This window comes from Chroicocephalus ridibundus, chromosome 3 (genome assembly GCF_963924245.1).
Source record: "Chroicocephalus ridibundus chromosome 3, bChrRid1.1, whole genome shotgun sequence".
In the NCBI taxonomy this organism is placed as follows: Eukaryota; Metazoa; Chordata; class Aves; order Charadriiformes; family Laridae; genus Chroicocephalus; species Chroicocephalus ridibundus.
In genome coordinates this window covers 46,616,680-46,643,097 of record NC_086286.1, presented here as the reverse complement: position 1 = coordinate 46,643,097, position 26,418 = coordinate 46,616,680, and the positions used below count along the sequence as shown (strand labels likewise).

General features: G+C 38.6%; 1 protein-coding gene across 2 annotated transcripts in view; it reads right to left on the bottom strand.

Annotated features, from left to right (window-relative positions):
- Window positions 1–26,134, bottom strand: part of ARID4B (AT-rich interaction domain 4B) — a 95,493-nt gene extending 69,359 nt beyond the window's left edge. For both annotated transcript variants that reach the window (XM_063329014.1, XM_063329015.1), the window contains exons 1-2: window positions 25,873–26,134; window positions 24,595–24,656 (exon numbers count right to left, since the gene is read on the bottom strand). In XM_063329014.1, the coding sequence (XP_063185084.1) occupies window positions 24,595–24,600 (6 nt within the window). In that variant the 5' untranslated portion in view covers window positions 24,601–24,656; window positions 25,873–26,134. The remainder of the gene's footprint in view (window positions 1–24,594; window positions 24,657–25,872) is intronic.
- Window positions 26,135–26,418: the final 284 nt, after the last annotated feature.

The following is a 26,418-nucleotide window of genomic DNA, read 5'->3' as shown; positions in this document are numbered from 1 at the left end:
CCTGTTTATTTTTAATAACCAAAGTTCAGAAAAAGCTTGTTAAAGATTCAAGACAACCCCCACCCCCACCAGGCATCCAAATTAATTATCGAGTTTAAAAAAGAAACATCGTAACGCTCAACATCTAGTTTTTTTCTCATCCATATTAAGCAAGACAAACAGTGGCAGAACTTTTTTCTACTGTGTATGGTATTTTGAAGTTATCTTTCCATGAGAAGATGACTTTCTCATGGTTTGCACATCTTCCATAATTTAAGATCATAGAATGGTTTGGGTTGGAAGGGATCCTTAAAGGTTATCTAGTCCACTCCGCCGGCAATGAGCAAGGACATCTTCAACCATGTCAGATTGCTCAGAGCCCTGTCCGACCTGACCTCGAATGTTTACAAGGATGGGGCATCTCTGGGCAACGCAGTCCAGTGTTTCACCACCCTCACTTTAAAAAATTTCTTCCTTCCATCTAGTCTAAATCTGTGTTCTTTTAGTTTAAAATCATTACCCCTTGTCCTGTCACAAAACGCTCTACTAAAAAGTTTGTCCCCATCTTTCTTATAAGCACCCTTTAAGTACTGAAAGGCCACAATAAGGTCTCCCCGGAGCATTCTCTTCTCCAGGCTAAACTACCCCAAACCTTTCAGCCTGTCCTCAAAGGAGAGGTGCTCCAGCCCTCTGATCATTTTTGTGGCCCTCCTCTGGACCCGCTCCAACAGGTCCATGTCCTTCTTATGTTGGTGGCCCCAGAGCTGGATGCAGGTGGGGTCTCACCAGAGTGGAGTAGAGGGGCAGAATCACCTCCCTCAACCTGCTGGCCACGTTTCTTTTGATGCAGACCAGGATGCAGTTGGCCTTCTGGGCTGCAAGTACACATTGTCAGCTCACGTCCAGCTTTCTATCCACCAGTAACCCCGAGTCCTCCTTGGCAGGGCTGCTCTCAAACCCTTCTCCCCCAGCCTGTATTGATACTGGGGGTTGCCCCAACCCAGGCGCAGGATGCTGCACTTGGCCTCGTTGAACCTCATGAGGTTCACATGGGCCCACTTCTCAAGCTTGTCCAGGTCCCTCTGGATGGCATCCTATCCCTCCAGCATGTTGACTGCTCCACTCAGCTTGGGGTCATCTGCAAACTTGCTGAGGATGCACCTGATCCCACTGTCTATAGATCCTTAAGTCTTCTAATGAAAGGCAAAAGTTTCACATAGCTGGTAACTTAAACTCCCGTTCTACCCTGCAGAATTAGCAGCCACCCCAAAGTCATTCAATAGGGTTTCAGAAGCATTTGGGGCAATGAAGGCTTGAAAAGTCTCAATTTTCAAAAATAGTGTCATTTTTTGGAAAAGGAGTAAACTCAGCATCTCCTAGACAAGTTGTGAAGAACTGTTTTCATGACAACAGGTGAAACAACCCACAAAGAAACCATTAAAAAACTTTCTCTCCAATTACTAAGATACTTAAATAAAGATTATTACCTTAAATATTTTCAAACTGCAGTAAATTCTACCCAATAGCAGAGAACTACCCACACACTGCAGAATCAATCTCTTAATAAACAAAATTACCGAGCGTAATTGAGAATGCAAGAGTTTGCTTACAGCTCAACCTGCTGTGGTTAGGAGGACACTCAACTTTACAGTAATAGCAGATATCTTCAGGAAAAAACTAACAGTATAGCACATATAATGTACTCAATTTGTCAGATAACATATCTATAGTTGATTACAAATACATTCCTCATGTATTTTCAGAGCGACAAAGATGAGAAACTTCTAAAACCTTTCTACAAACTTCTACAAACTGAGGCACATAACTCCTTAGAGACAAACGCAACATATGAAACAAAGACTGAAGCACAGAAGATAAAAAACTCCTTTAAAAAAGTATATCCATTGCCCCATCCTCCATCTCCCAGAAATAAGAACACCAGAACAGGAAACAGGAGGGATTTTTCTGGAAACTTGCAAAGTACAACACAGAATGAAGGGCAGTGATGTTTTTCATAGGAAAAGGCTAGCACATGAAAGATGAAGAGTAAGAGTGTGCTTTGGGATGAAAATCAGATTTCAGCTTGATTTTTTGTTTTGTTACTGTTGTACATTTCAGAGAAAGTAAAAATTAACAATTTTGAAATTTCTGAAGGAAAATGGTTTAATGTTATCAACATTTTGCCCACAAATAAAAATTACAGTAGGAACATCATGATTAAACTGAACATTTCTAAATTAAAATGGAGGGGGGTCCTTCTTGTACTGAAACCTATTTCAAGTTTCAATTGAAAATCTACATGAAGTTTCAAGTAACACCTCACCAGTCTTGTAAGCAAACATTATACAGCGTATAATTGTGGCAAAAAGATATTTTTTTTTCCCCTTTTCCCCCTCTCTCTCTTCCCCTCTCCAAGTTGGAAGTTGTGGACAGATGTCTGGAAGATGGAAGGACAGAACCTAGTGGACAGATGTCTGGAAGTACTAAACCAACTTCTGACAGCTTTAGCATTCTCTACAGGTCCAAAGAGGATATTTTCTTTATTTCAAATTATTCAGTTAGATCAGTTCAATGTCTAGCTTTATTTAAAGTTCTTAAAGTCCTGAAAAGGGACAAAAGATGGGTTTCCTCTCTGAATAAAAATGAGCTATGTAGAAAGGATTTACAGGCCCTGAGATTATGAAGCACCAAGAGATCCAAAACAAGAGGTTCAATTCAGTAACCACAGGTAATACTTCCTTTATTTAATGTATCTGTTTTAAATGCAAAATGTATTTTCATTATTTTTTACTTTACTATCTGTGTAAAGTTGAATTTCCATGGAACTAGTAATCCCTTTACTTCTGTTAGGGTTTGGAACTATGCTAAGTTGATGGATACAGAATTATAAAGTTATTTCAACTCTACTTTACTCAGAAAATGAGAAAAATTCAAAGAAAAGATTTAGAAGTGAGTCTATCCTAATCATTGGCAAAGAGCAGTTTGATTCTCCATCCAGAAATCTACTGAGTAGTGTAATTTCCAAACATTCACACTGTAATTACCTAATTTCCCATTCAAAACAGCAAATCCAGAACAGTGACTATGCTTAAAAAAAACCCAGAGTATTTAGATTTTTTTTTTCTCCTGCCACACTGAATAAAACCCACTGAATTTTGATTCTGTTCCAAATTTGGTCACAGACTTCCTGCACAACAATACGACCCAGCAGGCATGTACCAACTATCAAGTCTGCAGAACGGGGCTAATGAATATCTTACCCAAAGGCGAGTAGGCATTTGATGTTTCTCTAGTACTTTGAAACCTAAGAATGGAAATCTGTGTTCTTTCTATCAATATAGCATATCACTCTATAAAATGTTTTATTTAATCAAACACTCCAGAACTGCTGATCAGTCTCTCTAAAATAATGCCAGTTCTTTACAATTCTTTCTGTAGGTGTCTTTTCTTGTTCTGTATTGCTGAAAGACCACATGAAGGAAAGATATTTTGAATGCCTGCTCTCACTGTTTATCCCTCTGAATATAAAATCTTTTTTGAAATCAATCATTGTCATAGCTAAGAGTTTGCAATTTTTCTGTAAGGTTTAACCAAATACTCAAACTATTTAGCATTATACTTTAGGATCTCGAACTGTGCAACTTCATTGATTTCGGTCAGACTTTTGCATGTTACAAGTGAAGTATGAACACTGAGTTACTACATATGTACAAAAAAAATTTTAAAAAGGATTAACTTGAAATTAAGGAGCTTCTACATGAAGACTTCTCTTTTTGTCAGGTATTTGAAGACTTCTTTCAGATTTCATGTTTAGTGCAAGAGCCAAAATGCATTCGAGTTTGAAGAATTTTAAGTCAAAAAAAAGGAAGTATTCAATAATGCGTTTGTTACTAGAGGATAAAATGATTTAGTAAAAAGAATGTCCTCACCACCAGTTTTGCACTTGAAAATAAGTTAGATTAAGTCTTTCTCTTGACAAACATTATTTTTCAACTAAAAGCTTCAGATAATGCTTAGGAGCATTATTTAAATTATTAGCTCTCGATAACTTGCCTCAGTTTTAAAAATGTGCTACAATTCTGCCTACAGATACTGCTTATGCTATGAAAAACTTGCGATGTTTCAAAGCACTGAAAAGAATGATATGATAATGATATGCTTGCGTTCCAAATGGATTGGAACAAAGATTATTTGATAGTTTAATCAAACAAACCAGTCCAGGCTGTTGCTAAGCAAAATAATGAAGTGACTAATATAGGACTATGTGAAGTCTGAAAAATCAACAGTCAATGAAATTGCAAGAGAAAAAAAAACAACACTGTTTTTAAAACAATTTGATAATTCTTTGGCAGTATTTCTAGTTCCAGTCAAAGATAATTTAATGATTGTTCTCTTTTTAATAAGTTGGTTCTAAAAAAAATAAAAATCAATGTAACAGTAAACAGAACAGGAAAATAAATATATCTAAAAGGAATTGTTTGTATTCTACAGCAAATCTATTCTAGATAACTGATAAAAATACTGTCATTTTGGTTGACAGAAAAAATAACAATATTTTTAGATACAAAAACCGATAGCAAGAACAGGAATGGTGAATAGAAATGAAAATCAGATCATTATCTAAGAATGTTGGGTTTTTGCACTGACATTGTAGCATATTAAGCTTATGTTTATTTTCATCTATTATAAAAACTATTTTCTATTGTGTAAAACTTCAGAAGCAAATTCATACCAAGTCGAGAAACAGAACCTTAAAAAACAAAAACAAAACAAACCATAAACCATGACTGCTTTTTCTGCAAATACAAAAAAATTTCTTGCCTTGGTTTATTTCCATACTTAGTACAACACTTTCTAAACTAATTATTGAGAAGGAAAAAGGGGGAGGATTTATTTTTATTCCTATATTATAACAGAAAGGGAAAAGCAGAAGGGATGATGTACTAATTCAAAACCTCGCAGCAGAATGAGGTTTCTGAAACATTGATCCAAGTCAATTCACTAACAGCAGCTATCATTTTCTTAGTCTTATAACGTTTAAATATGTATTCATAAAATAATATTCTGAAATTCTAAGCATTTAAGATGTTATGTTGTATATTTGTATGAAATCAGGACTGTAGCTGATCTGTAATTTAATATAAAGGATTTATAACAGGATAACACATTAAATTATGTAATTACTCTGGTAAAAAATCACGTGTAGCCTTTGGATTTGGTTTTTGCCACTGCTAACTAGAACAATGGGGGAGTACCAAAAATTATGTCAAAACTACATTCCACTGTCAAACAATATGAAACAGAAAAAAATGTAAATAAAAAACAAAGTGAAAATACAGCATTTTTCTTAACGATAAAGAATCACTCCCTCCTAAAGGCAGATTGTTTAGTAAATAAAGCACAACACATCAAAGCTATGCACAAATCTAAGCATTCAGGAACTAAGAACGTGAGCACCATGGTTCTAGAGACAGAATGTGTTTGTAGCAGATAGCCAACTGTACACAAGAGTCTATCGAAAGCACAGTAATATAAAGTGGCTAACGCCATACAGCAACACAAGAAATTTTTAGACAGGAGATGGGATTTTTAACTCTGCCATGCTGCCTCAACTGCTGCCTAGTCATTCAGTGTAAAACTGCTGGGGACAAAACATTCAGAAAGAACTATGAAAATGAGTTTAGAAAATACCTACATAAAGACTGAAATAACTTAATATAACCACTTTATCGAAGATTCAATTAGGATGGATGAGATTCCTGGAAAAAACAAACAAAAACTTAATTACACATAAAAGTTATCAAGGCCATTCCTCTCAGTAAGATCATTTGAGCTGTATTATTCATAACAGATGTCTGTCATATCTATTATTAAATTCTGGAGTGAATATTCCACACTCTCTGCACGCAACATATTCCAGTGCTTACACAGTTTTCCATAATATCTTATCTAAATATTCCCTGCTGCTGTTATTTCTTGTCTTATCAATACTGCACATGGAGACCAGTGTGCTTCTGCTTTACAGCTTTCAAGAGCTGCAACTCCTTAGAGTAATCTCATCTCTAAAATAAAAAAAATAATTAAAAAAAACCCACAAAACAAGTTATTTTATAAATTTTACCTATAGGCCATATTTTTAAGACACCCTGTATTTCTAATTGCTGTCCTTTGGAGTTTGATTTAATTACCTCACATATTTCTTCAAGTTGGTGCACAAAAATGGACACGGGTATCACCTAATTGATCGCAAAAGAAGCAAACAGATTATTTCACACAATTTTCAAATAATATTTTAACATTCCAGCATTGTGCCTTTTTGGCACAACTATGACATTGCCTCATGTTCCGTTTATTTTTTGGCTGTTTTTCCCCAAGAACTGCCCCCCAGGGGAGGAGGAAATAGCATACAGAACGTTCCATTTTCAATAGCAGTAAACTGTTAATGTGGCACATACCATACCATGAAACCCTAGCAAGTGTGGTGAGTGCTGATGGCTCCCCAGTCTAGCCTTTTAGCTGTCTTCAATCCCAGATGCTAAAACCTCAGATTAAAAGGCAGCTAGCGCAAACTCTGGATTTTGTGTCCTGAGAATCTTGGCTTATTGAATAAAGCACCCAGCTCACTCCTCCAGAGGATCTTGACTAATGCAAATCCGTGAGATGAACCACCTTAAAGGAAATGGGATGCCTGAATGAGCCATAGGTGCTTGCAGATAAATCCTGTGCGATCCATCCAACAGATTCTACCCTACTTTGTGAAGCGCTCTTACCTGACTAATTCTCCTTCTGCCCAGCAGACAGAGCATCCAGTGCCAGATGCCTGCATGTTCATAATACAAAGGAGACCTATGCAGTGCCCTCACTCATACTGAGAAGTATCACAAACACCCACAGGTTATCTGGCTACAGTCCTTCACTGGATTTGGCCTATAGTGCAAGGCTAAAGTACTCTTTCATTGCATAAGAAAGAGGCAATACTGCAAAATTGTTTATTCATGCAGCCTAGGGCATTAAAAAAGCCCATAGCTTCAGGATGAACAGAGCTTTTAGGTTTAAAAAAAAGGATGTTAATATTATGTGTAACTAGTTACTTGAGATCATAAGGGATGAAATAAGTATTCCATCTCTTCAAGGCTTAAAACAACAGTCTTACTAAATACACATTAAAGGAATGATCAAGCAAAATTGGAAGTAGTAGTTCAGACTAAGCCTAATCTGGCTATAGGTATTCACACTCAAATTCTGTATCAATGAGGAATTCCCACAGTTAAAACAAAATATTGTGATAAAGGCAGCTACAGAACAGGAAAGACTTCTGAAGAGTTATCTGTGCTTTTCGAGATTCTGTGAATTACCCAATGTACTAAACAGCCAATTGAAGTGACCAGGAAAACCACTCTATCCTTTTCCAGAAAAAGAAATACCAGCTTTACCACTTCTGATATGTGCCGATGTGTGTCAAAACTCATTCTTCCACCCCCAAGCACTTGTGCGATGTCTCAGACAGACAGGAAGTATGCACATGGTTTCATCTCTGGTTAGAGCTCAACTTACTTATCATAATACTAATTTTAAAAATCCACTGTACACAACTCCGCTCAGCAACAATCTGTTCGCTTCTTTAGTTTTAAAAGCTCAACTGCTGCAGTCAGTCCCCACTTCCTCTCAACAAATTATCTAGGCCAAAGCTGGCTGCCTTGTCCTCATATTCATTGCTCTGAAATCCTGCAATCTTGTGGCTATTACAGCTGTGGTTTTTTTAGCCTCAAAGGCATCCCATTGTAATGGATTAGAATTTCATAATGCATTTTTCTTAGTACTTAGAAAAAACCTGGTAACATAACTTGTAGTTAATACAGTTGCTTATTAGATTTCTGAAATGGCAATATTCATAATGCTTTATCTATTAAAAGGAACAGATGGAATAGGGCCTTTAGTTAAAGTCAGGAGGAGAGGAAAAAAAATGGGGGCTATTTAAGAAAAAATAATCTGATTTTAAGTAAGAAATTACTAGCATACACAGTTTCTGCTGTATTCACAACCTAAAATACATGGCTATTTGTGTAAGAATAAAAATATGAATTTGTCTACAAGCTGACAAAATAAATAGCAAGCAGTTATCACAACAGCCCTGAATACTACAGAACTGACAGGAAACTTCTAAAAACTTAAGTGCTTTAAGACCTGACTGGTACAAAAGTAAGTATATGGCCTCCTTACATTAGAAATCTAATCAAACAGAACTGCTCCAAATGCGTCACATTCATTCACTCGTTGGGCAACCTGGTCTAGTGGGAGATGTCCCTGCAGGGGAATTGGAACTAGATGATCTTTAAGGTCCCTTCCAACCCAAACCATTCTATGATTCTACGATTGTGATTCTATGATTCACTTGTTTCTTCCTGGTAACTTTGAATGATCATCAAGATGCAGTTTTGATCATTATGCGAAGTTAGAAGACCAGTCTAATAAAAAGGGCTGAACCAATTCAGTCCTTTAAGAATAAAGCCAGGAATGCTATGATACGTATTCTAAGATCTGTCTACCTGCAGAAAACAAAAAAAATATGTAGCCATCAAAAATCAAATAAAATGTGTTTAAACAATCAAAGCTGGTGACAGACACTACCTACTGTAAACAGTACTTCTTTCTGAAACTTGGGGAGTGTGGGGGGGTGTGCTGCTACAGGATCACCACCACCAGTTAAAGAAATGGTGCGTTCTTTCATGTTTCTTTTGTGAGCTGAATTAACAACTCACAAGTGCAAAAGGGGAAAGCCTTGGTCCTCCAAATTCAAATGTACATGAATGACACCTCTCCTTTTCCATCCTCCCTTTTGCATCCGTTCTGGCATGCCTTTGATTAAAGGCTAAAGTGATTCCACTCACCAATTCAACAAATAGCTATTTGTTTCTGTTACTTTTGCTAAACTAGTTTTCTTCCACTTTAGTGAATTGAATCATTTCACTGTAAGATCAAACACCAGAGTTAACAAAGTAGAAGAGGAGAAATCAATGGGTAAACTAGCAGTCTGCCTCAAACTAAAACATGAAGTAGCACTCCATAATCATTGTTTAGAATTTGTAATGTTCTTGCAAAAAAATACAGAAATTTCAAAAACTAGAAAATATTCCTCTTCCCCACCATTTCCTGTGTGTATGTGATAGCATTTTCTAGATTTACCTTTTCACACTCTAGATTTCTAACTTCTTTTTTACTAAATTCTAAAAATTAAATGTATGAAGCCCCTAGCTGGATGAGGAAGATGACATTTACCACACTAATTGTGTTTTTATTTTTTTTAAATAACTAGATAATCAAGCTAACTCTCTCTTCTTCAAATGATCCTCTAAACTGAGTTTCATCTCTGAATGTAAGTCAGAGATCTGGGCATCTAACAAACAGCTTTCAGTCCAACATCTCCACTAAATCCCTGAAGTGGCTTTAAACTGTCTGAAAGCACTTCAGTACTGGAGTATATGCAAGGTCAAATGCAAGTTTGTATTCAAAGCCTAATCTACTTGGATAGCACTCAAAAAAACAGTTTATGTTAAGTTTTATATCCACTGCACACTATTTGCAAACAAAGCAGGTATTAGCTTTTCCGGTGAAACATTTTTTTCAGATGAAAAAAATATTGATTTGACTGAGCATTCTGTAGGAATAGACTGAGTGTTGTTTTTAATAGGAAACTAGCAAAGCACCATTACTGCTATATTACAGAACAAACCAAAATAGGTGGATTTTTTTTATTAATCTGTTTTTGTAAAATAAGTCTAATCTTAAACTTAGGAACTAATTTCAGGATGAATTTCAAAAATTTCAGAATTTCCCACAAAATAGAAACTTGGCTTAATTAAATTTATAAATGGGATCGGTCCTGTCAAAAATAACAGTATGTTGGGTTTGACATTCCAGAAAGTGTGACATTTAATGACCAGACTACAGAGAACGTGTACCAAGACAACGAGCCAGTGTTGAGACAATATTTAAAAGGCCTTCAAGGAGCAGAGATCTACAGTAGAACAAGAAAAGTCTCCAAAACCATACAGCTGTACAAGCAAGATTCCTCAGAACAAGTCACTGCCACGCACAGGAAAGGATAAATCTTAACTACATTGAGTTTAATAGCAGAGGCAGACACTAAAACGCACTGGATCCAGAAAACTTGATACATAATGCTTACATCCATAATGGCAAAGAGATCCAAATACGAGACAATATATTCTTTCAGTAGTCTCGTGGTCTTGTGTGGATTTAACCTGGGGAGCCCATTCGCACCGTTTGACACAGCACATGCACTCAAGGACACACTACAGTTACAGGAATATGGCTACGCAGACTTCTTCCCTCCTTCACAGAGACTGTCGTTGCTATTAAAAAAGTCAACTAAAGGAAGGCGAACTATCACTACAAAGATAATTTCAGTCAATTACACCTCTAGCATCTAGTTTCTTCTGCAGAATTCAGACTTTGTGAAGATATAGTAATCTAAGTCCCCTTTTCAGACTATATTAAATTAAAAGCATATAGCACAAAGGTATCTTACCTACAGAAAAAAAAGAGTTCTGTTCTCTCCACCAACTTGCCTTTTGCTTTTCCAAACAGGTTGTTTTCATCTCAGATTCACCAAGATCCAAACACGTGTAACAGAACTTGAAGACGCACTTAAGAACAGTCAAACCAGGCTCTCCTTCGCTTTCTCTGCTTGCTCTGCAGAACTGTCCTCAGGCTTCTCCACTGGCTTCAGCAGATTTAGCATACACAGACCAAAAGTCTTTCTTCCTTTCTAGCTCAGCGCCAGCAATAACTTTTAAGATTCTCATTTTGCAAACCAGCCAAAATCAAACATTTTCCATTTATTTTGGGTTTTGGATGATCTTTGAATTCAACTAGATGCATACACTAATCCCTAGACTTTTCTTTAGGTTTTAGTGTAAGCGAATCCTTATTTGGAACATTTTGGCAGATCTTCATTCCTGGTCTAAACTACCCTTTTATTCCTAGTTGGTAACCTGCTATTCTTTAGGCTCCAGGGGAAAACATTACACAAGAGCTAACAAAACACGTCTCATTCGGATAAAACAACTAATACACTAAGAGTGCAATATTCTGGCTTAAAAATAGTTAGCCCTTATATTTGGCTTTCCTGGAATTCCCTATGCCACAATTATGCAATTGAAACAGCTAATATATCAGGAATATAAAACTGGAATTAAATTCAAAGGCAACCAACAAACTGAACCTTTTAAAGAACTGTAGATAATTTCTAGATACTAAAATACATACATATGTGTTTGAGGAGGGTGTATATAAATACGTGTCAACCTGACCACTATTACTTTTGCAGCATAAATTTTGGAAAGTAGAGATTAGAAGTATTATGCTTTATATGTTTTCCTATACTGGTCTCTTTGCAATGTACTTGGCATGACACATCTAGAAATATTTTTCAGTGTCCTGCAGATTATCCTTTCCTATGTTTTCTCCATTTTACAGTAAGTCAGCATTTTTCTCTCCAAACTTCCTATTAATAGGATTCTTCTTCCTAACAAACAATTATTTAGCATTACATTCATTAAGATACAAATAGCATACAATAACCATACACATGCAAAACATCAGTAGTACCTTAGGCTTCTTATGCATGCATCTTTACCTGCATCTTTTTATGATGGCCGGAGTACACTCTTACCATCCTTGAACTGCCTGTAAGTCCTACTACAATACAAATATATAACTACATACTATCTTTCTGTGTTGCAAAAATATTACACTTTAAAAATAGTAAAAAAATTCTTCAGCTTTCTCTAACAGTAAAAAAATGCAAGGGCAAAAAACCCCACAGGAATTTAAGGTACCTATTATATGTGCAAAAAAACTATATACATGCAAATACACATAATTGCAAAAGGACAGTTGCATTATACAAAGTTTTTTTCAAACTTTTCAATGTACTGATTTTCCCCTAAAATTCTAGTGGAGCTATGGGTCCCTGAATAATGAACAGACCTATCAACAACAAGCTTGCTTGTCTTAATTATATCTTCAGATCTCCTTAGAAGCAAGCTATAGAACCCACAGCACCTGCAGATCACTGGTTGAAAACCAGTGCATTGAAGACACTCAGAAGACAGCTTTTGGAGTCAGCAAGGTTAAAGGAAGTGAAGTATTAGCATGACTACACACATACTTGCACTATGCAGAAGCATCCAAGCAGCACTAAAACAGATTCAAATTAAGTTTAGTCTGACACTACTATAAAATGGTTGGTTAAGACTACAGCAAGCTCCCAGTCAAGAAGAGCAGAGAGTAGATCGGTTAAGACTGTAGCTATATAATTCACATAATCAATTATCTGAGCCTGGAAGAGAAAATAACATTATTTTCTGTTAAATCTACTGGTGTTTTCTTACCAGCACCTGTTGGGCCACTATTGACATATATCGACAACCTTGCAGAATATAGATACCTTAACTAAGCTGGACCCTTGATAGCTAAGGGAGCAATTTACCTGAAAAAACTACAGTAAATTATAACTCATGCTGAGCTTTGTACTCTGACAAGCTGACTACTTCCATATTGGCACAGGTATCTCTGCACAACATTGCACTGTAAACATCCCAAGAGAAGCAGCAAGTAAGTGAACCTGAAGTTATCCTAACAAAAATCACAATGCTGCTTTCCCAAATCATAGCACAAGGCAACCCATGCCTTAAATCAACTTCCAGTTGAGCTACTACAGGTGATGTTAAATTTAAAGAGTCTTGCTGTGTCAGAACATTCTACTGAGTAAACTTTGTTTTCACTAGTGTAATCTTCTGCCAGAAAAATGCAATTATTTTTCACAGTGCCCTTTTCTTTCAGACAGACAAGTTCCTCAAACTGTTAAGTAAATTGTAATTCCTCCCCCCGTTCTCCAAGTTGTAAAAAGTGAACAGCTTTTCTGCATATCACACTTTCCCCAGATTAACAGAAAGAAATGCCAGCGCCATGTCTTCTGAAGGAAGTCATGTGTAACTCAGTACAGTTTTACATGGATTTTAAAAAAAGTTATGACTGAAATCTTAAGTCCATAGTTTTTATTTTTTGCCTTTTGTCTTCACAAAAACTACAGTGTTCCTCTAAGAATATTCTTCTATGAGCTAATTTCACAAGTTTCCTAACTTGTAGGAACACAATTCATAACTTGTTGAAATCTACTATCAGCACACATACAAACTCCTCTCTCATCTCAACACATTTTCTGAGAATACTACAGACCAAATATTCCTGCATGGCATTCCAACATTTGTCTTCCAGAGTTCTTCTCTACCTAAATGTAAGAGTTCACTATTTAAGCTTTAGGCTTGTGAAAAGAGGTTTGGGGAAAAAAGCTAAATATAATCAATATGGCAATTACTCAAAGAAGAGATGCAAGCCTTTCCTGTTCAACTAAGTTCTACTATTTGAAAATGCTTCCAAGAATTTTCCATCAGAAAATACCTGTAGCAAACCAAGAATGCAAGCATTAGAATTAACACAGATATTAAGAAAAATAACCAGTTGAAGACGAGTTTAAGAGGAGATTTATCAAGTGCTGCGTAATTATGAATAGTTTTAACATATTTTAGCTGTGTGCTACACACAAAATAAAAATGCCACCATAGCACTATAGGGAATAAGAACAATAGAGAAGCAGCTAGTATTCAGCTAGGTTAAAGTTCTCTTCAAAGGTTAAGGAATTAAAGAACCTAAACTACTTGTTTCATACCTTTTATCCAATTTAACTACCCAGAATGCATCAGTTTCTTTGGCTACTCATTGCTGCACCTGTTTCCAAAACATCTTCAGCTGGCTTAGCCTGTGACTAATGGCAGCCATTTCCAGGGAGTGGCTATTTAAGGAAAGATCCTTGCTGTGATTCCACAAAACTCTTCAACGTGTTAAAGAACAGAGAGTAAAATTTTTGAAGTTGCATAGGTAATATAAGACTCTATTCACTGCTTTCAAGTGTGCTGAAGCTATTCTGTAAAACCCTTTTTTTTTTTCTTAAAAGTCTTTAAGCCTCTTATATTAAAACCTCAATTTTTTTTAGCCTCTTTTCAAAAAGTAACATTTGGGATTACTAAAGTGAAAGAGAAAAAAAATCTAAGTTTTACTTGATCGTCTTCTGTATGTCAACAATTCTACTGTTACTTTCCATGTGAAACCTCATTCTGTTCTGAAAAGTTCAACAAGAGGCATCCCAAGAGGTCTTCGGTACCCGACAATGCAGCATTCTCACAATGCCTACTCATAAAATATCAGTGTCTCCGTCATATCAGCAGGTTACAGCATCAACTACATGTCACTGAAATTCTAATTAATTATATTTTTGTGACTAACATTTTTCCCTAAGCCTAAAATGATTAATTGAAGCAAAATTCTGAAATACACAGCTTAAAGAATAAACCTCCCAATACTACAACGTGACTGGTTAGCTCACTATAATATTTGCTTTCACAGAAATATCATGCATCATCACCGCTAGAAGTAAAACACTCAGCTAAAGAGTTCACGCTGGCCCTTCTAAGCAGTTGAGGTGTGCCCACATACTTGTTCCTGTACTTGGCTGGAATGTCATTTCAGTGGGCACAAAAGCTGTAGTAAGAGAAACTGCCAGGCTAAAGAAAAGATGTTGCAGTTCCTTTAAGACTAAAGAGTTTTCCCATAAACAAAGGGTAGCGCCAATTGCAGATGGCATTCGAGTATTGCAGTGTATTTTTTTCCTTTCCAAGTTTAATTCTGAGCAAGCGTAGTAAGGATATCCAGCTACAGCAATAAGACAGCAAAGTTCTGGAACTGTATCTGGATCTGTCTGGAATCAAGCACCTGAAGTATACCATCTTCCTTTTTTTTTTAAATATATTTCTATGAAGATCATAAAAGCTGATTTGCTTCCTCAAAATTCCAACTAAGTAAACACAGTATACACAACTAGAGAAACTTGATGACGCCAGCTTAAGTATCACGAGTGATTTTTAATCCACATAATAGATGCTATGTTTGATATTTATTGTCAGACCATAATTAAGATTTTATTACACCATTTCAAATGTTCAATTAAGTGCTCTTGCACAACAAGTTCTTCCAGCCAGAAACAGACAGGATTGTTCTCTATTTTAATGCAAAATAAAGTATAATTTTACTGAACTGAAATCAGAGCTACTAAAGATATATAAATAAAAATAGTCCACTCATTTAAAGCTGACCTGCTACCACTTTAGTTGTTATCTAGATGCTACCGATGCCATGTACATTACCAGTGAAAAAAGTCTGTCATAGGGGGACATGCACCTATCTCTCTATCACTGATATACTATTATTACCCTGTGATCAAAAGAGAATTTTTCTTACTATATAGAATGTAACAAAAGCAACTCATTCACTTTACTTGCCTCTCAAAACCTGAATCACCCTACACTAGTAGGTATACATATAAATATATACTCTCTATTATCTGAGAAAAGTCAATGTATGAAATAGAAGATTTATTTTAATACAGTGAAGTATGTTTAACTTCTCAATCCAAACATTTTGGCTACCATCAAGCAAAGTAAACTGAAATCAGAGTATTAGCTCAATAGTCAAACAATTACCAACAGAGAAAAACTGAATTACTGCAGACATACACCTAATATACATACTAATACTTTCTGCAACTTAATGTTAAATTATCACAGGAAACACAGTTAAAACAGCAGCCTCAGCAGCCCAATTCCGAAATGTATCAAGAATAGTAGAATATATTTGAAGTGTGACTCTGCAGGTTCCAGCCCATGCATCCAATACCGCCCACCATGAGGTGACATCTTTTGTAGTACTTAATTTTTAGAAATGTAAAAGCTGCACTAGTAATCTGTAAGTAAAGGAATGAAGCCAAGCTTTAATGTCTTTTACATTGTCCAATATCGGAGGAAAATAGGCATGAAATTCCCATAAAGATGGCAACACTGCACTGTTACCCAAATCATGTTCTATGGGTAAATGTATGTGGATTGTCATTAAAAAGTTCTGGAAGAGCACCTCAGAATAAATCTGCATTCAAAAAATGGAAATCACTTAAATTTTAATTATTGTCTCCATTTTTGTCTCTGTTCCAGGCAGCAAGGTATTGGTACATATTATACTCTGATTTTTAAACTATAGCACAGTTTTATTTATGCTAAAGCGCTTCACTATCTCCCTTGATGCACATCTAGCATGAAAACCTTCTAAAGAAATTAAAGTAGAAATTTATAAAATTATTGCTATGTTTTCAAAAACGCTTTTATATTTATGGAAGCACAAAGATTAAGAATTATATATATTTTGTTTCAAGTTTAGTGATTTAATTTGAGGTAACACTGATTTAATATTATAGCAACCATCTATCTTTCAATAAGCAGTGCAGAAGAACTTAAAAAGTGAAAGCATATTTATTCCATCAGAAATTCCTGAATTCTGAAATGCTGGTGTAACATGTACTCGTTTCCAAAACATCTCAACTCCTTACTATTTCTCCCAGGAGAAGAAGTTACATTAACCTAAGTGTCACAGTACTAACAAAAAGATTAAGCTAACACTCTTTCACTTAAACACACGTACAGGATATTGGAAAGTCTATCTTTCACCATTATAAATTAATTTAAAACATTTTTTGTGATCTTAGAAGAATGCATTCTGCATTCCTAAGAATTTTTGAATTCAAGAATGCTACTTTAAGAAAACATGAAGGGGACTATTTTAAATGTACAAATAAGACATTTAGCACCTGCAGTCTGCTGTTGAGAGGATAGCTGAAACTCTGAAGGAAAAAAACTATCACAGTGGATCAGGCTGCCCTGCCACAAACTGAAACACTTTTTTCAGATCAGAAGAGAATGTGAAAAAACACACACAAAAAATTACTCCCTATTACATTATTTATTACCAGACGAAACCTTGCTTCAGATACACATCCCATTTCCCTGCCCTTAGAAAGATGGTGTAAACAATGAACAGTAGTAAGTTAGAAGGTCACCTAAGAGGGAAAAGGGAATGGATCCCAGACGAAAGCTCAGTAAGAACCCCAGCTCTTGGACAGGAAGATAACAAATGTCATCCAAATTTTTGCATTAAGTTTCTGTTAACAAGCAGAAAGTATCGTACACATTACCATCTCCAACTGCCATAACTCCTGACTGTCTCTGCATCTGCACTGATCTACCCATAAATACATGGGCTTTCTTAACATACAAAGAATCAAAAGCTTGACTTCTCTTCCCTTCGATTTCCATATCAAAGTAAGAATGATGTAATTTATCCCCAAATTATTGTTTCCAACTGTTTTGATTTGGAATAAAGGTAGCACAATTCCTTAATTCTTCCACTCAACGGTAAAAATACATATTGTCAGAATGTATTAACATAAATATTAGTTACATGAAGATTGCAACCTTTACAGAATAGGAATCTAGTATTTGTAAATACTCTTCTGCAGAAAAATATAATACCAACCATTTATCTACTTTGGGGGGAAAACGACATTATTATTATTATTATTAATGGCATTCTTTCCAAGTGTTGAATAAGAACTTGAGGGGAGTGGGAGAAGCAAAGCTTATGTTGGCCTCCTTAAAAAATACTTTAAATACTTTCTTTTTTGTGTCTAATACTATCTCTTCTTTAAAACCTGTCTATTTTTTGAACTTGAAATCAATGTTTATCCTATCAAAAGCTAAACTTTATTCATCATCGTCAAGGCACATCAATTCCATTTAATCTTTTCACTCAACACACTCTAGAAAACATGGACTTCAAACCTATAGAAAAGTGCAGCATTCTAACTAGTAAGCAAGCCTAGAAAAACCTCTATGGCAAGTTCACATGTAGACAGTTTACAAAATGTTTAGCCTAATGACTGCAAACTGCTAACTTGGCAGAGGGACTGTGAAGAAGGTGTGTTCAGAAGCAGTTTAAACCAATCCAAATCAGTCCCAGTGCACTACTTCTTTCCTTTCCTTGTTTTCTCCATCCCAATGGTAGGGATCAGCCAGGTCAGGGACTGGCTGCAACTGAAGAGCATATATGTTTTATTGTTGTTGAGTTAATTTCAGTTTGATTCAGTCCACCCTGGGACCACACAAATGTACTGCTGACACAAAAGACAACAAAAATAAACAGCCAGGAATGAAAGAGGGAGACAAGACTGCATTCTTCCATGACCATACAAGCTTAATTTGACAAACTACTTATGAAACCAAATCCTTTGCTGTAGGTTGTTGGAGCACAAACCAACTGATTAAACACTAAGAACAACAGCAAACTTGCTCTTCTGCCCAAGAGAATTGTTATTCACCAGGTAGTCCAAGCTGGGTGATCTGCCGCCCAACACTTAGCTTGAATGACTGATGAAAGCTGTCTCTAAACAGCGTACTCCTTAAGGTGGTCTGCCAAAGTCACAATCAAATACTACGTAATATGGGAATTCTGGATGCTTTTGGCGTACTGACTACCCTCTTCACTCCAGACAACATGCAGGCTTAAAGACAACAGCAATGGGGGCAAGTAACTCCAGGTTAACTGGAGATTACTCTTGCTATTGCTCACAGTAAGGAAAATGCCTTCTCATATAAGGTAGTACAATGTTTCTGCTTAGCTCTTAAGAAAAATGTTCTTTATGATGCTGCCCCACACGTTCAGGAACCCCCAAAATATTACTCCACGTTCAATTAATTAATATACACTCACTAAGGAAGTCACTGTCACCCTTGGTTGCACATAAAGCAGGTGGGTCACCTCAGTGCTAGGTTTTCTACAGGTAACTCAGCAACACCCTCCACCACCCTGCTCTGACAGTCTCACACAGCTGCCTTTCCAAAGCTTGCTTATGAAAACACTTCTTGCTAAACAGGTCATGACTGCTTTACATGCCACCTTCCAAGCCAAAAAAAAAAAAAAAAAAAAAAAGCATAATAGTGCTTTATTGAATTTACTCCCTGGTTCAAACTAATCTTCAGAAGGAAAATAGATGTCTTGTCAAGTATAGAATATCAAAGTGGCTTGCTCTTTTCCATACATGAATTCCCTGAAATACCCTCTCATCTGGTCACCCCATGTTAACAAAAAAAAAGAACAAAAAAACCCCTCCAAATACCCAGATTTATGACTTTCCATCTAAACATTTTAAAATAATTATTAAAACACATATTAAATCACTAACATTTAGTTTGTGCATAGGGCTAAACAATTTGCCTTAGCTCCCTGCAGGCCTTTTGAAATCTTCTAGAAATCTTTAAAAATCCATTCCATGCACAGACAAGCTTATATCCAGCAAGTGGCAGTAAGTACAGTAACTGGACAAGACTGGAAGTGCTACACAGGAAAGCAGAAAAGAAGTATTTGTTACTGAAGCACGCCAACTAAAGAGCAAGCAGCTATACAAGCCCTGACTTACCAACATTTCTCAACTCTGACCTGAATCATATGTACGGCAAAAAACAGTTCAAAATCCCTGTTTAATCAGTTTTGTACATTTCTGTAAAATAGCTGAAGTGCCTACTACAGTAAACAGAACTGCAGAGAACCTACTAGAGCATTTCACAACACATTAACTACTTTCAGGTAAGTACAAACTGACCAATAATCTAGCATTTGGATGGCTCTGTATCACATTAGGGTGCAAAGTAAATTTCAGCAATAATTTTTTTTCTATAAACTTTGTTATGTTTTTCAATGAGGAAAACTCAAATTCCCTTTATTTTTAGTTTTCATCCTATTATAAAAGCATGTATTAGTTTTCATCCTATTATAAAAGCATGTATTTCTCAAAAGTATGTATCTATAGGATTTAAACAAAAATTTGAAACCAATTTGCGACAACAGTATCGTTTCCATCTTTTCTGAAGTCAGCCCTTTTTTTTATTAGTTTACATAACCATTGAAGCACTCAGTTTAAGTATTTGACAATGACTGTAAAGCTTAATACTTCAAAACCACTGCATTTTGTTTTGAAAGACTTCTCAACTACAATGCAAAATTTCCTTGAAAACACAGACACACAACGCGCATCGCAACATGCTTCTGCACTACGTACTGGTTTCAGATTACAAAGTGAACTGAATAACCATCTCAGTGTTCTAGTGAAAATATGCATATTCATGGTTCTGTCTACTAACATTTTTCTTAGACTATCCTGATACAATAGTCATGCTGCTGTGAGTGTGTTGATCCAAAAATCCTTCACCAACTTTGATGATAATAATACAGGCAACTTAACTTTTCTAATGCTCATAGTTTATTACAACTTAAGTCTTCCCAGTCTAATATAGCCTTTTTTCCACTAGGTGGTCTAATTAACTTTGAATCCTTATCGACACACTCAACTACTGAACAGTCACATACTAAACATGCAGATTTGAGTTCAAGACTTCCATGTTGTTTAGCCACTGTAAAATATACTAAGATTAGCATTTCAAAAGTGCAAACAACCAGTTTCAAAATAACACAGATTGTTCCAACATGACTTGTAATTGCTTGGTGCAAGTGGTGTTTGCTTTCCTATCTACATAATTGTGCAAGCATGAGGAAGTCAATAATTGCCTCTGATCACATGTTCAAACTGAAATATCAGGACAGAATTTAAGAAAATCATTTTTCATAATGCAAAAAACAAATGACAGGGGAAAACCGCCTCTTAAGACTTACCTGTTCTCCTACCTCCAGCACAAAAACTACTCTAATGGTACTCTTCATCTATTCCTCTATAAATCTCCATTTCTGCTGTAATTCAAATAGTTAACCAGAAAGTGAAAGGTCACTACATTCCATGACCGGTTTCCAGCCTGCATAAGAGCAACAGGACTTTCAGCTGACTTGTGCTCGAAGTTGGAAATTAGTCACTGAAAAGTTTACTGGATATTTCACTTTTGTCCCCTGCCATACTGGCAGAGAATACGAGCAACAGACTGATGGGCTTTAAGGGAAAGCAGTCACAGCATCAGTGTGCACGAGTGATCTCTGTGGAGAGCTAGAGACATCACTAGGAAAGATTAGTGAAACCAAAATGTAAATTCAAGATGAATGAAACCAAAACAAAAATCGATCATAAACTGTACCACATGGCTTCCTTTATTTGTTAGTGTGGCAGCTTTGAGTAAGCACTCAGGAACATGTAGTGCTACCAAATAGAAATATCTGAAAAATATTAACATGCAAATAGCATCAAGACACTTAAACAATCATTTCAGATCACTTAATTCATAGCGCATTGCTCTAGCTTCTGGGATATCCACTGTTTTTATCTCCCATCAGCAGTGAACTTTTTAACTGCTGTGGGCGCATTACCTTCATTCACATATTTAAATATCAAGCACACGCCATGATACATACTAAAAATCTCAGGAGCATTTACAACAGTTCGTAGTACAAATCATTGGTGAAACTGAGCTTGTGTTTATTTCTTTCTTTAAAAGCAGAGACTCTGCTTTCCTGGAGTTAATTTCCTGACTTTAAGGAAAAAATAAAAACAAACTATAAAAATATTTTTATATATATTGCTACCTACTTAGTAGGTAGTAATTTGATGGCACGCAATTAGTTTTTAAATAATCAAACAGATTCTACATGCTTCTGAAGCATACTTAATGCAAAAAGACCTTATGTAGAAGGTGCCCAAGTTAAACAAACAAACAAAAAAGCGTAACTACAACATGAGAATCATCCTAGCCATTACCTGTACAACTGTATTGACTACTATCAGAGGTCATTCAACACAGGAAAAAGCCTGATTTAGTAGAACATCACAATAATGAGCACAATTTTGTCAAGATTTCAATAGTTCTTGTAAGACATATTTCAGTATTTCAAGACTGCCTTCAAGTGTTCTTTGCAGTCCATGGGAGGACCGCTTAATAGGCTAAAGTTACTAGTTTATACAAGGGACTTTATTTACTTGGATTAAGTTGGGTTATTGCGGGGACAACAATTACGCCAACAGCTTTGGAGGTGGTAATCTCTTAGCAGGCAGCACACCTCTCTTGTCTCAGAGGGTTCCAAAATGCAAGAGCATGAGTGACTTACAGCTTTCTATCAATACAACTTGGCGCTCCTCCTAAATATCCCTCACTGCGTTTTACAAAGAATGATAAACATTCTATCCATACTACACAGAAGGGAAAAATGAGTAAAGCTAAATAAGTTGTTCAAATTCACCCAAAGGGACAAAGTTACCAACAAGGAATCCAGTTCTAATGCTCCACGCACCAGAATACACAACCCTCTGCACCTGAAGGAATGACCGAGGCATAAATCACATCAAAGGCCTGAATTGTGCAGTCAGCAGCAAGTCTCCAGTCAGCAAACTTAAAGTAAGTCTAGGCCTTAAAGCATTACATCCTCTACATGCTGAATTGTCCTTGAGGCATAGTCTTTCAATAACTTACAAAATAAATGCAAATAAATATACAGTCATATTTAAACAGTATCTCAATCTGTACAGTCAATGTTACCTTGCAATGATACAAACAGAAAGCTAATATTTTTCTTAAACACAATCCTTACTGCTTCTCTTGGATCAATTTGTATCCTTGTAAACTTAGAACATAAATTACAACCTTAAGCCAGGCAGAAAGACTGACGCACTGTATTACTCCTTAAATCTTAAAAAACAGTCTTGTTTACACTGTTGAATTTCAGAAATTTCTGTTGAACTACAATTCTGTTAAAAGTTTCACTGTAACAACTGAAGCTTCAATGTAATGACTTACAGATTAACCTCACTTAACATTACAGGGCACAGTAAATAAAGTACTAGGAGTTATCTCAAGCATATGTAAATTTAACGCTACACACACACAAATTGCAAAAATTCAAGACTTAAACTTAGCATATGAACGCCCTGGCAGAATTAATCCAGATTTAAAAAAGAAATAAAAATGCAATACTAGCACAAATTTTATCAAAGAATAAGCTGGACGCTTTTTTTAAAATATGGCTCTATTAGCAAGTTTCTGTGTCTGGTACTTTAAATTTAAACATTTGTTATATGTTCAATTCTGCCTGAACTGGGTCTCTATTTCACGGAGAACTTTGCATTCCACTTGTGATCCGACCTCCTCATCCTCCCAACTGTCTATCTACATATTTATATGGCTCTGTAACCACAGCATCTGAACCTAATCTCTATGGTAACGGTAAGATTTGTTTACATGGAAAAAGAATATTAGAAACGTATGTAAATTTAGCTGTCATTTAAATAAGTGTTTTTCCTTCTGGGGGAAAACAGCTGCCTATACTGCCTCCTATTTCTCTTGCTTCCATCTCCTGAATCTCCACCCGGCAATGAAGCTCCATATCATACTACTTCAACAGCCTGTTGTTACAAATACATAAATAGTTTACTTTAATGAACAAGACGTGTGCAGTATTTTAGATCTTAACACTTGTTAAAGAAAGATCATAGGGAGGGCAATTAAAACATGATTTTTAAAAAGATACTGTTAAGTCACCAAAGTAAAAAAAAATACGCTAAACCTTTAAATGCTATAGACAAAGACTGTTTGCTGCTCAGCAACTCAGATCAATCTAGAAATTAACACAGTCCGTATAATTTACCATTTCCAGCAGTGAATACAGTGCTAAGTACACATTTTACATAATACTCATTCACAGACAGAAGGCACAACTCTGATACTGCAAGATCCCACGTACAGACCTCTCTCTCTGATTCATAAATACCAAAGAGCTGATGTATGACAGGTTTGTAACAATTACTTTTTGTAAGATTTACAGTATTTTGAAATGAGATTTACGGCAGCCCAGCAGGACCAGGAGCTGAATTACACAGGGGGTCATGATAACATAAATGGCAGTTTGAGCAAGACATCATCAGCAAAATGGTAAAAAATAGCAAGCTCAGTTGTTAAAAACCAATTCTATGTGCACGGATCTTTGTCACACAGCAATACAATTTTTTTCTATAAAACTTGCATAATATATTGAAAATAAATAGTCTAGAAAGGCCTATAAGAAGAAAAATAAGCAACAATGAGGTATATGAATACTACATGGCACTGAGAAGAAAACTAGAACCTGTTTGAAAATCTTTCTGCACCTTACAGCAGTCATTTCACTGCAGAGAATCTCTTACATGCACCTTTCCTGATCATATCAAGATTATTCACTCAACAAAACTCCTATTAACAAATAGAAAGTAAGTAAATCTACCACGTAACCTCTATTCAAGTAAACACGGTTGTATAGCCAGCATTTCCCCTGCAACGTTACTTTCTCAAGCAGGGTGACTGTCCCCTGCTCCTCCATGAAGCAAGCTCAGTCCAGGCAGCCATGTCCTTATTCTCCTACAAACAATGTTTCTGAAGGAGAACAACCCCCGCTCAGCGAACTTACAGTTTCCCCCAGCATAACGCGGTGGAGCAAAAGCCTGCCCCACCGTCAGCAAGCGAGGGAAGGCACCGAAACACAGCAGCGGGGGCGAAGCAGCCCGCAGTCTGCATCTGCACCAGCACCGAGCCCCGCACCGGGGTCGGGACAGACGGACTGACAGATAGGACAGCATTTCTTCATGCGATCCTCCCTTCTTTCCCCTCCCAGCCACACACGCGAGTGTTTTACCTTCATGATGAGCTCAGGCTGCGGTAAAAGCCTCGATAGGGGCTGAGCGGCCGAGGCTGGACCTGGAATTTAAAACAAAGCGCTAAGGCACCCGCACCAGCCGCTCGCATCGGGCGGGGGGAGGGGAGGCAGGGATCGGGGTAGGGGCGCCGGGCTCCTCACGAAACTCCCCTTTTCCTTCCCCGGATCCCCCTTTTCTCCCCGGTTATCCCCCTCCCCTCTTTCTTCGGCCGCTGCTTCCCCTCCAGCTCCCCCACACCGCGGCTTCCCCTACACTCGCTGCCATTGACGCCATTTCTGTCAGAGGAGGAGAAACTTGCCACAACAACAACCCACCCTCAGCCTCTCCGGCTGCCGCGGGGCGGGGGGGGGAGGCGTCCCCGGCCGCCTCCCCGGGGCGCAGCGCCCCCTCCCCAGGCACCAAGCGGCGGGAGGGGACCCGTGGGGGGTCCCAGCCCTGGGGACAACCCCCCCCTCCCCACTTTACCGCGGGGAACCGGAGAGAAGGAAGGGGGAGAGAGGAAGGGAGGCTCTTCCTCCATTGTACGAGGAAGAGTGCCCGTGTGTGCGGCGGGGGAGCGGGGTGTCGGTAGCAGCCCCCCCCTCCCCCCCCAGCGACATACACCACACACACACACGCTTTTGTAGGGGCTGCGGCTCCGGATCGCGGCGGCTCCTCCTCCTTCCCCCCCCCTCTCAAATAAAGGAAAGCGCTGACTCCGCGGCAGGAGTTTCAGCAGCAACAGCCGCAACTCCCCGGCTGGGCGCAGCGGGTCCGGGCGGGGGGAGAGGGGGAGAAAGGGAGGGCGGGCGGGCGGGAGGCGGCGGAGGGGAAGAAAAGGAAGAAGAAGAAAAGAAGGGAGTGGGGACGGGGAGGGAGGGAGGGAGGGAGGGGGGCGGGGAGAAAGGGGCCCGACCTGCTCGGCGGGGACACGGAGCGTGTGTGTGTGTGTGGAGGAGGGGGCTCCGTCCTCTCCTGGCGGAGGCGGCTGAAGAAGCCGTCGGTCCCTCCCGCATGCAAGCGGCACCCGATCCCCCCCCCTCCCGCCCCGCCGCTGGGTGTTTTGGGGGGAGAAGTAGGGGGGGGAAGGAGAAGGAGGATCGACGAGTCCCGCCGCAGTCTCGCTGCGAGGAGAAAAACAACCGCCCCCCTCCCCCCCGCACGCACGCCCCGCCGCCGCCGCCCGGCCTCGCGCCCCCCCCACGGGGCCCCGCGCCGCCTCCCCACCCGCCGACGACAGGGCCGGGGGGCTCCCTTCTCCGCCTCGGTGCCGTTACCTTTGTTCCGCGGCGCCCGCCCGCTACTCCCCCGACCCGAGGTGGGGGGGGGAGGAAGGGAACGGGGCGAAACCTCCTCTCAGCTCCGGGCCCCCTTCGGCCGGCCTCAGCCCCCGCTTAACGCTCCGGCAACGGCTCTGCTCGCGGCGGCTCCGCGCGGCGGGGCCGATCCGTCCTGCGCGGCCCCGGCGGTGGCGGCGGCGGCGACTGCTCGGCTCGGAGCCTCTCGGTCCCCCTCCCCCTCCCACACCGACTGACTGACTGACTGACGGACGGGCCGAGGCACGCCCCTCTCCCCGCCTCCTCCATTGGGCCCCGGCGCGCAGAGCCCGCCCTTCCCTCAGCCCCATTGGCTGCCGCATCGGAAATACTGACATCATTTTTCTCCACTTCTATGGAAACTGAGGCTGGGCTCCCGGGGTGCTCATGGGTGACGCAGTTCTCGCTCGCCGCTGCTCCCGCCTCCAGAAGCGGCTCCGCGCGGAGGGGTGGACTACATCTCCCAGAGTGCACCGCGCACAGCAACCGCCGGGGGCCGGGGCCCTC